Below are 12508 nucleotides of genomic sequence, written 5' to 3'. Positions count from 1 at the left end.
AGGGAATGCTGTTAGCTTAACTTACTTTATGCCCCTTTTTGCCCATTACATATTCTCAACGTGTTTTTAAACATAGTATTTTATTTTTATTAAATGGACATGTAAAATGCTGTGCTCTAGTGGTTTTCTTTTCTCAGCAAAAGAATCTCATCATTAATTTTCGCCCACCCTGTATAATTAAAATGTATAATTTATAATTAGCTCAGCTTGATCATTACAAACTTGAATGACCCAAAAGAGAGAGTATGTGATCCATGACTGCATGTGTCTCTGTGTGTTTGCCACCTTCTTACTATATCTAATCTTTATTCTTTTATGCAGATGACGTACAGTCTAGGATGTCTTGCATTTTACCTGTTTCTAAACTTGGTTTGGAGATAAAGTAAAAACAATTATAAATATAATATATAATTAATACCTGTAATACCTGTGTGTGTTTTTGTTTTTGGGTCTATAACTCTGCATTGTGTTTTGCATTGTGGACAACACTTCCAGGGACTGACTTCCTGAAATTCATTGCGAGGCACTTGATAACATAGCCTATACAGTTCTACTGTACACATTCCTGCCACGTCGTATGTCTGTATTTTCTGAGTTTTTTGTCAGGGTGTTCAGGGGGCATTGGTAGTTTGTGCCCATCATATGTTAAGGCTTAATCTGACATACTTATCATCTGATTTCAGCTTGGACAGTTGAGTCATATTCACAGTGTACTATAGTGCTCCAGAGAAATTACATCAATTAGCTTAATGGGGGTGTTGCAATCATCGGTCAAAGACGTGAACACGATTGTGATATCTCAGACAAATAATTTACGGTGACAAATTTTAGTTCCATGTTCTGCCATTTAAATTATACTGATTTGCCTAATGAAGGTGTTGTAATTTGTGGTAGACTTGCAGCTCTCTTTACAAATCACATTGCACCAATTGGCTTAATGATTATCAATTGTATTTACACCGTGGCTTCTAAATTTTGCTGAGGACATGTTCACTTTGGGTTTTTTAAAAGCTTTTACAGCTGTAAAATGGAAGTCTTTCATGACTCATTGTCCCTTATGAAAAAAACATTTGGACCATTATTCTTCAGTGTCAGTGTGACATGGAAGTTTACTGTTTCAATTTCCTTTGCTGTTCAGCATCAAGCTTGACATTGAGGTCCTGGATAGTATCCCTGCCAAATGTTTTATGCCTGATGTATCTATGCTGTTCTGCTTTATGTTTTCTTTTTCGAGTGGTCTTGTCATATCAATTCAGGAAGAATAATGAAACGTAATAGGTGAGGAAAGGCCTTGACGTGAGAGAAGTTTTTTTTTCTTCTTTTTTCTCATACAACTCATCTGTTGATATTGGTGGTGGCCTGGTGGTCGTATGTATGACGTCATTTACTTCAATGTTTGGAGTGACATCATATGTACGGCTGCTAAACTGCTACATGGGACATCAGCCTTCTCATGAAAGTCACTGTTTTTTATTAAGAATTATGCCTTTTACAAGCTTCTATCAGATGGGAAGAATGATATTTTGGTCTAATGAGAATTCCTTTTCCCTCCACAAAGAGACAGAGGTAGGAGGTTTGCATCTCAACTGTGATAAGGCATGTGCAGACAGTCTTTCCGGCAATGTATTAAAATTCCTCAAATAATTCAGAAAATGCAAGTGCATGAGCCTGGCACTCTGTGAGGCTTAATTTTCAGCCAAAAAATCTGTGAGATAAGTCACAGCAAAATGGGCTCTTTATCCTTCAGTGAGCAGAATTATCAAAATCAGCATTTCACACGGCAGGCTTATTCACTTTAAATGCTACCTCCAAATACAAACAATAGAGCAAAGATAAGATTCATTTGGTGAAAATGCAGCTGCTTAACTTCTTTTGTGAGCTCCCAAACACACTTTAATGAGTTATATGAATAGTGAATGACTAGAATTTCAAAGCAGAGTGAAATCCTCATTAGATCAGCTTTGACGATGCTTCAGAACTTTTAACTTATGTAAGGGTGAGTGTCTTTATCTAAGTATGATGAAAATGTGGAATGGTCTGTTACAAATTTAGCCAACACTATCATGTAAGGTAATATTTACGCTTTATCTTATTTTTGGCAGTCAAGGGAATGTAGATCATATTAGCAACCACAAAACACACACACGCTAACAAGTCCCCATCTACACTCCACACTGTCAGTATAACACATGTTTTCCTCCTCGCTTCCTCTCACCTCTGGTGTCGTGTTGTCTCCACAGTGCAGGGCGGCGGCAGGTGCTGAGTCAATCTCAGACCCATCGCTCAGGCCCGGACAGAGCATGACAGAGGGACAGGCCCAGGCGGTGAGCCAGGGTCAATACAAATGTCTTGAGCTGTCCAACCAATACCTCCAAGAAAACAGAACCGGTGAGAGGCCCAAATCATTTTAAGGCTTCTTAAGACCAAACCAATTACGTCTGGGAGAGCATCACATGTGTAATGATGTTGTAAGGAGGTGGATTGGGATCAGAACACTGTTGTTGTTCTTGTTCAAGGTAATGGTAGTGTTGCAGTGGTTTAAGCGCGACTGACCTGAAAGGGCTTTTGGAGTAGAAGCTGTGGGCTTATAATCACTTCCAAGGCTGTAGAGAAATTATGTTACTCTGAGATACTCAGAAAATGTGTGACATTACACTTTTGTCCTTATTCTTTTCTCTAGGTACATTCTGTGGACGTATTTGGGATGGCTCCTTGTGCTGGGATAAGACACCGGCTGGGACATTTGTAACACAAAACTGTCCAGATCACCTTGACCTGGACCCAACTGGTAGGAAATATTTGATTTGAAATATCTGTGCTTTGCTAGTAGTTTTGAGTTTGTGTCAACTCATAATGCAAGAACTGCAGATATTGTAGTTGCAACAGTAGAATATTATAATATGATTTTACAGTGTAAAGAAACTCCTCACTTTGAGTGCAAAATATAAAATGAAGAATAGCATTAGCTCAGGGAGAGCAGTGAGGTAGTGCTTGCAGTAGCCGATTGCCATCAACTGTTCAATACATGCGTCACAAACATTGGCTCATTCGTCATCCGACTAGCAGTCCAATGAAATCCATGCAGGCATATTTTTTTATAACTCTGCTTCTCCCAAACCTACTCCTTATGTTTTTGGTGTTATATATTAAATTAAAGGACATTAAATTGATTTAATGTCCTTATGTTTATCACATGGTGATTAACATAAGGACATTGATTACTGCGAACTGTTGTGCAAACTGACTTAAACAGTGGCAAACAACATACAGTATTTAGTCAAGGTGCAACAGTTGTGCAGTTGTCATTGGTTAATAGGTTGAATGGGATTTTAAATATATTGGACAATGAATCATAGAATGGGAGTTTTCATAGTCAATGTCCAAGTGCCACACCCCATGCATTAATTCCACATCAGAGACAACACACACACTTCTTAGAGTAACAGAGATTAAAATTACCATCAAGTACAACAAATTGGAGGAAACATTACAAATTCAGTTCTACATTTGTTAATAATGTGAATCCAATATACCTCTCTGCAGGTAAGTGAGGGGATGTCTTCACGACACCACCTCTTTAGGAAAGGGTGACATTTTTTCTATTTCCCAGATCTTTAGTGATGGTGCACTGCCATGGTTAGCTTGTACAAAGACATATTGTGCTTATTCCAGTTTCATGTCAGATGTGATTTATGTTGAGCAGTAAGTAAATATTTCCTTATTTAAAGGGAGATTTAAGTGATCAATCATGTCAAAAAGTGGTAACCTGCCACATTCTCTGCTGTAGGGCTTTTGACCTTCTCAAAGAATCAAACAACGGAGCCAATACTGTGGCATCTTTTCTTTGGTTTTCTGTTCTGTTCTGTAGGTTGTGCTCTTTGCTACTCTTTTTTGCTAACTACCAAGTTTGTTGTAGCCACACTAGCAGCTCTAATGGCAATAACGGTTTGTCAGTCAACACATATGAGCCCCCACAGGCATGATGTAGTCTTTCCTCCTCTTTTGTGTCTTTTTCTTGGGGAAGTAACCTCTTTATGTGGCACCTTTTCACAATAATGATAAATTAATTCATTTGAATTAATTTATAAACCCCTGGACTTAAATAGCTCCTTTGTTTAAGCAGTTTATTTGCTCATGTTCAAAACTTTCTGCCTATTCAGAAACTATCCTGCAATTCTGTGAGAATAAAGTCAGAGAATTTTAACAAAATCGACCTGCCCTACAGGCCTACTCTGCTGTGCAATAGCCTATTTTATAGCTGTGCTGATATGGTAGTATCCCTTCATGGTGCCAAGAGAATGAATCCTAATAACTTTATGTGGCGCCAGACCAGTCAAAGATCTACTGTGTGGACTGGCACCAACTTCTGTAAATACAGTCATGGTTCCCAGAGGATGTTGCCTAATGCTTTTGGTGATATCCTGACTTTTCATTTAGTGCCACCAGGTGCGCATATTTGGTTTTTAGGGGAACGTTTAAAAAATTATTGGATTGAATGCCATGACATTTGGTAGCATCATTTATTTCCGTCTCAGGTTAAATTGTAATTACTTTGGCAAACCCTTGACTTTTAATTTAGCACCAATTTGAATTTGTCTAATACTTTGGTTAATGACAAAATCAGCACATTAGCATTACTTTGTGAACATATTAACAAATTAATGTTAGCATTTAGCTCAAACACAGCTGTGCCGAAAAACTTCTGTATGTTAAAATGGAGAAAGACTTAGACAACTCTGAGTGTAAAGGACAGCTAGTATAGGAAACTTACAAGGTAATCATTAGCCTATTCGGTCCTCAATCAGACAGAATGAAAACAGGCATTTATTGAAATTGATAATGACTGTGGGAATTGATTATGCAAGTACACATAATGTTTGGATGGAAGTAGTTTCTAGTGTATGAGCATTTTTTACATTGCGAGGAATGCAAAGCTGTCTAGTTGAAAATATCCAGAGTCAAGTCAGGTCTGATTTAGGAGATGTGATAGAGAGAGGGAAGGTGAGGAAGAGGGCAGACAGAATAATGAAGGGTACATATAGAGAAAAAGAGAAGCATAAAAAAGAGGGATTACAAAAAAGACAGAGAAGTTGGAGTCAGAGAGATGGATGGGGAGAGAGAATATGAATGAGAAGAGAGAGAAAGTGTTTTTGTAAGAGACGGCTCATAAAGGATCTTCCCAAAATGCCTGTGACGTTAAGAGTCCCCTTATGGCTCCTTATTTGAAAGCTGATGCTGCTGATATGAGGCTTTAGGGGAGACGTGCAATTGGAAGTGGTTGTTGAACAGTTGATGAGCTGTTGGAGAAGACTAGGCAGTCGGGCAATGGTTATTGTTGTCAGGAATAATGTGATCTCATTCTTAGCCCAGCCGTGGCTCTACAGTACATGTGGTTTGAAATTACTCCAAAGAGGGAATTTTCTGTTTGACATAACGTTTGATGATGCGTGCCAAGTTAAATTAATCGCAGTTGCTCAGTAATGCCAAGATCCAGGGTCTGATTTATGTGTTTGGATGATGCCAACATACTACTGCTGAAAAACAAAGAGAGAGCCAAATAATATAGAGATTTCCTACTGGATATGAACCTCAAACAGAAGCAATAATGTGCCTACAAGAAATTCAATACAGTATATGAAGCTTTCGGGATAATTACTGATGGATTACTGTTGTGAAGGTGCAATTCAGTCATTACATGTTTTTTTTTTCTTTACAGAAAAAATTACCAAATTTTGTGACGAATTGGGAAACTGGGTCCAAACTGGGTCCTCTTGTGAACCAGCTATAAAGAAGAAATTAGAGGTATTTGGCTGTTGGCTATTTCCCTGCAGTTAATGGAAGAACGAGATGAAGCTAGCCTCAATTGCTCTCATCAGTAATTTGCACGTTGATCTATTTATTTCTCAGAAGGAAGTCCCCCAATTATTAAGGGATGCTGCAGGAGAGCCAACCACAGAGGCCACAGGGGTTAACATAGAAAAAGGTGGTGTTGTGGAAAAACAAATCCTTGAGAATGAAAAGAAATGCTTGGAGAAAATGAAGAAGGACCCACCATACCAGAACTCAGGTACTGACATTGTCTGTACTACTGAAACCCACTATGCAACTCTAGTCTACCAACAAATGATTTTTATTTTACATCAACACGATTTCTGCATGACCAGATTTGTGATGTTAGGGTTAGGGTAACTTATGAACAAGAGGTCTGTAAACATGTTTTTGTTTTTTGTGACTGGTGTTTCAGGATTATACTGCGGTCGTAACTGGGATGGCTGGCTGTGCTGGGGCGATACTCCAGCAGGAACCTACGCCTCCCAAAACTGCCCTGATTATTTTTCTGACTTGGACCCCACGGGTGAGCAGTAAGACTGATATCTGTTGATATCTTGGTACCCTCTCATGATGAATTCACCTTTAATCTTCTGCTGACTTTATTAGAGGTTGGACTTAATCACATGTTCTTTTTAGAAAAGGCAAATAAGTACTGTGGGGAGGACGGTCAGTGGTTTCACCATCCAGAGTCCAAACGGATTTGGACCAACTATACACTCTGTGCAATCACCCATGAGAAGAGGCTTAGGGTAATGTACAGTACTGTCAATGTAATAAACTTTGTGGTACAGTTTTACATACAGGTTCTTGGTAACTAGGCTTAACAGTACTGTCCTCAGCACATGTGGCATCTTCCCTAGTTCTAAAATATGCAATATGCATTTAGCTTTCACTAATTAGACCTCAACTATATATAGTACCTATAAAAGTACACAGTATACAATACAATATAATTAAACAGTATACAATAATGGCCTGTACAATAGTGGTATAATACTTGTACTATGTACACTTAAACTAATAGAAGTACTAGTCAAGTAAAAAATTGCATTTGAAAATACAGTTTAAACATTCATACCATCCTCATGAGAGGAGATGCTTACCTTTCAAACCATTGTAAAGGCACAAAGTGGATTTAGTACACAAATGTGCACCAATTTAGACCACACTGAAGGTATAATTACTTAAATAAGTTATTATACCAACACTTGGTGGATTAGGGAAAAAAACATTTATTCACCACTGAGACTAGCAGAGCTTCCAGCTTCGCCACACCCAACAGACTCAGCAATGTTGAGCTGGTGGGAACAAGATATTATTTTATGCTAATAAGTTATTATCATATGGTCATAGATCCATGTGGTCTGTGAACAAGTTACTGTACTGTTATTATTGTGGGAACAAGTTCATACAGATCTTCTTAGCACAAAATATGGATCCTGAACCTTGGAAATGCTGAGGCAGATGTGGGTTTGAAAACACCTAACTACTGAAATGACACCTGTGGTTAGATTCTGGTTTGAGCAGACACAAGTTTCTCGATCACCAATGTTAGACTCTGACATCTTTTCCCTTCAAAGTAAGACTGCAGCCCACACTACTGTAGCTGAATTTCAGTAATGGGAGTTGAAGGTCTGGCTACAACAGATTATCGATGATCAGTGTTGATAATGGTTGGGAGTTAGGGTTAGTCTTTACAATGTTTTGTAATGATGAAACATCTACTTTCTTTTCACAGAAACTGAAAATGCTTGAGAATGAATACAAATGCATCCTGAAAATGAATCGAGAACCACCTTTTAACAAATCAGGTATTGATACTGTCTACTGAAAAGTGTACCTGTGGTCTGTTGTTCAATACTTTTATTGGACATACGCTCTTTTATTTGAGGATTTATGTTTACACACGCATGTGAACAAGAAGCCTATAATCATGTTCATCATTTTGTTTTTTTTGCAGGGCTGTACTGCAGTCGTAACTGGGATGGCTGGCTGTGCTGGGACGACACTCAGGCAGGAACCTACGCTTTCCAAAACTGCCCTGATTATTTTTCCAACTTCGACCCAACAGGTGAGCAGTGTGACCCAAGAGTTTTGCTCTAAAGGTCTGCTGACATCTTGTTAACCTCATCTGACTTTCTACTGACAGTATTTGAAGAGGCTGGACTATAAAATAGTCATTGCTTTAAAGAGAGAGAGTAAGTGATTCTGCAGGATTGTTGATATTTGAACTCAACTGCCAAACAAATACAACCCTCCCTTCAGTGCTCCCTCAGAAGCTCTGCCCCGGAAATTTCAAATTTAATATAACTTTCTTCTCTTTATACTCTTCAGACCTTTCCCTCTTTTGCTGCTTCTCATTTCTCCTTCTTCACAAGCCTCGATTCCAGCACGTTCGAATGTGGCGGTGTATAGAACTCTCACACTGCCCCCCTATCCCCATCACTCCTGTGCACAAGCATTTACGCCACCTGTTGCTGATTGGCTGAACTATTTTGTGTGGCAAGGTCCACACCATTTAGTTTGTTTTCCATTTACAGAGCCAGGACTTTGTAGGAAAAACAAATTTTTTTCAGAGCACACACAAAACGGAGAGCTAGAAAACCGTGAGGAAATATTTGCTGAATTTAACAAAAAGTGTATTGAATCACAATCACTTACTATCCCTTTAAAGATGAATTATTTACTAAATCATAAGGGACTAAGGTTTATAGACACAGTTGCACAGATTTATAGAGGAGTGGAAATTGTTTGGAGAATGTGGTACACACTGTATATTTATCACATAATTGTTCTATTCAGAAAAGGCAACTAAGTACTGTGGAGAAGACGGGCAGTGGTTTCACCATCCAGAGAGCAGCAAGATTTGGACCAACTATACACTCTGTGCTGTCAACACTAAGGAGAAGTTGAAGGTATTGTACTGCTGGGTTTTCCTGTAATTACAAGACATATGGCCCCCTCCACAATTATAAAATGCTATGTAGCTTCCAATACTAAAACCTCAGATCAGTATCACATTATCATACAGTCGCATAGATTTCACAGGGATTAGCCTTACATACTGTAAAGGTATCAGGGATGTAATTTCCAATGGGGATGGGATGTATCCCTGACTTTTTAAAATCCATGCAGACACTACTCATGGCTGAAGAATTACTGCATCTTTTTAGAGCCGGAAATAATTTGATTTATTCTTTGACTGAACATCAGTCAAGATAAGGCAGTGAAGTGCTGTGCTCTTTTTGATGCAAAAAATATATTATCTATCATCAACTAGATGATGTCTTTGAGTGAGTGTATATGTGATTTTAAGTAGGGGGAGTGCATTAATAATGTAGTAATTTACATTTACAGTTGTTTTGTTAGAATATTGTAGAAAGCACAATGAACAGTTTCTGATATGATTTGATTATCTAGGCTGATATAGACATATAAAAACAAAAAATATAGCTTTCTTATAGTTTATTTCTTTTTATTTTCTCACCTTTTTTTGATTGAGGGACCCTTTACTGCACTGTGTCCTGCTCACCTCTGTAACAAAACCCACAGCTGTAAATACACATTGTCAACAAAAGAAATACCAGACAAAACACGTTTCTTGCTTGTTTTTAACAATTGTTTAGTTTAAATGATTATGACTCTGTGTTTGTGTGTGTGTGATGTTGACTTCACTAAAATTAAGGCAGCCACCCAGCTCTCAGGGGACACTGAGGTAGAGCCTGCTGATGAGGCCACAGTTAGCCCCATGGTGAACCCAGAAGAGCAGGAAATTGTGAGAAAGAAAATCCTTGACAGCCAGTACAAGTGCTTCGAGAAAATGAATCGAAATCCACCTTATAACAAATCAGGTAGATTTAATATCTACTGAGACTCATTGTGGCTTTCTGTTATTGTACTTCTCCACTGAAAGTGATTAACTCTCTGTTGCTTTGTTGGTGTTACAGGGCCATACTGCAATCGCAACTGGGATGGCTGGCTGTGCTGGGACGACACTCCGGCGGGAACTTACACCTCTCAAAACTGTCCCAATTATTTTGTCGACTTCGACCCCACAGGTGAGCAGTGAGTCGCAGGAGAATTGCCCTTTTAATGGTCTGCTGATGCCTTGTTCACCTCTCATGATGAATTCACCTCTCACACTCTACTGACTGTTTTTTAAGAACTATGAAATATTAATAGCTTTGAATTATTCACCAAGGCTAGAAGAATCTAAACATGTGGACACAACTTTATGGATGCGAGGAAATTGTTGGTGGAGACACTCTATTTATTACTTAATTGTTACTTTCAGAAAAGGCCACTAAGTACTGTGGGGAGGACGGGCAGTGGTTTCGCCACCCGGATACCAACAGGACTTGGTCCAACTACACACTCTGCAACGAAAACACTAAGGCAAAGTTGAAGGTAATTAAATTAAGATAAAGTAGCTTGCTATCATAGATCTACTGCTTTGTGGTCAAAGTGGAATGGGTCAGCATAATCTTTTCTTTTTTTGCATGAAGTCCTCCGGTATTTGGAGGGTGGGCAGATGGCAGAAAATATGGAAACTTAAAAATATGTAGTTCAGTTGTAGTTACCTAAATAAAATTCCTAAATAATATACCAGACACCATTATTATCATGCATATTTCCGAGACACATTACTCTCTGATAATCCACATTTTTAGAGAAGTAACTTGTACATGCACTGGGTGAGATCACACATGTTCTGCATCATCCAAAGGCAAAGCTGCCATTTAATGCCGCATGTGTTTATTTGATAGAAAAGAAAGTTTAAAAATGAAGTTTGGACAACTGCAAGTGTTTTTGTTAGTGTTTTGATGTAACTTAACTATTTGCCTACAAATTTTAACAGCACAGGTTGATGACAGCAATTGGTTCGATATGTGACACTGCACTGTGCCAAATTTTAAAATTTAAACATACATTTCCATATTCAGTGCTGATGATTAGCCACCGCTATCTTAGCGTGAACAAGTCTGGGTTGCACTTTATTTTACGGTACAATGATAATAACAGTGTAATTGTGTCTAAGTATAGTATATTCTGGGTCTAATAAGGCATTACAGACCGATTCTAATTCTATAGCTTACTTTAGGTGTATGGTGTCTAATTAGGGTATAACTGTGTGTGTTTAATAAAGAACATATTACTTCCAGTTTTAGTCTAATTTGATACAAAGTATGATTTATTATGTCTTATTAGTGTACCGTAAAATAAAGTAAAACTCTATTCTGCTCTCCCATGTTGAACAGGGAAAATGACCAATTGCAAATAATGGCAACTTGTAAACAAAACTTCAGAAAACAAGAAGCTCCATCTTGCTCCATCCAATCAGAGTATGCAGTTGAACCAGTTGTCCTGGCAAACCTGGGAGAAAGACTCAAAGTCTGCTGATCGATCAGATCCAGAAATCAGCTGCTCCACCTGTTACCACAGAAACCTGATCTTTGCTGACTCAGACTCACAGCTTCAGGAAACGTCTGTGAACAAACAGCCTCAGAAGTATGATCCCAAAGACAAATAAGGCAATTAAATGTTAAATGATTTTCTGATAAGACTTTAAGATAAGCTTTTAATTATTTCCTTCACCAGCAAGGACCTCAACATCAAAAACAGCAAAAACATTGGTGTAGTTTGATCCTTTCTTAGATTCTGCCACATTTCTCCAGATTTGTTTACACTGAGTCTTCATAATCTTATTTTACTCTCACAAATAGCAGATTACCATTCATTCATGTATGCATGGTTTGGTTATTCTAGTGTCAATCTGTTTCTTTATACCAGATAACAAATGGTATGTTGTTTTGTTTTAGCAATCTTCATTTATCAGATTGTATTACTCAGTATGTACTCAATAAATATCTGCATTTCTTAAAGTAGTTGTGGTTTGGCTTACTTTTGTGGTTTTGGCTTATTGTCATACTTAAATTTTATCCATCAGCTTTGCAAAAGTGGAACTGCGATCAGACTAATTTGGCATTTTGATGAGCTGTTGGCTGCACTAGTTCTACTATGCTGTACTAACCAAAGTTGAGTGAACAAGTGGTATCAATATCAAGAAATAATTTATAATTTAATAATATTCTGTATAACTTGACTTGAGCTGTAATTCTGATTTTCCTAAGTAGTAATGCTGCACATGTATTTCCTATTACTCAGTCCTGTTTTTATGTGCAAGGTGGGTTAAAATCATGGGCAACTGGACTTGGTTGAAGAAGAGATGTTTCTCCTCTCACCCAAGGGGGTTCTTTTAACCCACCTTGGATAACTACGGCCTGGATGACTGAGAATTTTCACAGGCGACTCTTTGTCTGTGCTTTTTTACAGTCAGCATACATCCTGTTTTACATGGCAATTGTGGGTCACGCTTTATCCATAGCCTCCCTGCTCATCTCTCTGGCCATCTTCTTCTACTTCAGGTAATGGATTCGATGCCATGTTCTTATACTCCATGTAAGACAATAACAATACTGTAAGAGCATGTAGCTGTACTTGAGAAAACACAAGACATTAACACAACACAAAAAGACAACACAACGCATTAAGAAATCACAACACAATAAGACAACACAACGCATTAAGACAACACAACACAATAAGAAAACACAACACATTAAGACAACACAACGCATTAAGACAACACAACACAATAAGAAAACACAACACATTA

The 12508-nt window shown here is 38.1% G+C and overlaps 1 protein-coding gene across 1 annotated transcript in view; it reads left to right on the top strand.

Moving 5' to 3' along the window:
- Positions 1 to 12508, top strand: part of calcr (calcitonin receptor) — a gene marked incomplete at its 3' end in the record, with an annotated part of 66642 nt that overhangs the window by 32567 nt on the left and 21567 nt on the right. The window contains 13 exon segments of the mRNA XM_038725339.1: positions 2241 to 2388; positions 2681 to 2788; positions 5717 to 5802; positions 5908 to 6067; positions 6245 to 6355; positions 6469 to 6581; positions 7571 to 7643; positions 7793 to 7903; positions 8635 to 8747; positions 9518 to 9683; positions 9780 to 9890; positions 10127 to 10239; positions 12166 to 12257. Of these exon segments, the coding sequence (XP_038581267.1) occupies positions 2241 to 2388; positions 2681 to 2788; positions 5717 to 5802; positions 5908 to 6067; positions 6245 to 6355; positions 6469 to 6581; positions 7571 to 7643; positions 7793 to 7903; positions 8635 to 8747; positions 9518 to 9683; positions 9780 to 9890; positions 10127 to 10239; positions 12166 to 12257 (1505 nt within the window).

Source organism: Micropterus salmoides, unplaced genomic scaffold, assembly GCF_014851395.1.
Source record: "Micropterus salmoides isolate LMB-PRFRI ecotype aquatic unplaced genomic scaffold, ASM1485139v1 Ms_hic_scaffold_17, whole genome shotgun sequence".
Taxonomy (NCBI): domain Eukaryota; kingdom Metazoa; phylum Chordata; class Actinopteri; order Centrarchiformes; family Centrarchidae; genus Micropterus; species Micropterus salmoides.
Note: the sequence above shows the minus strand (reverse complement) of the source record. Positions and strands in the feature narration are given on the sequence as shown.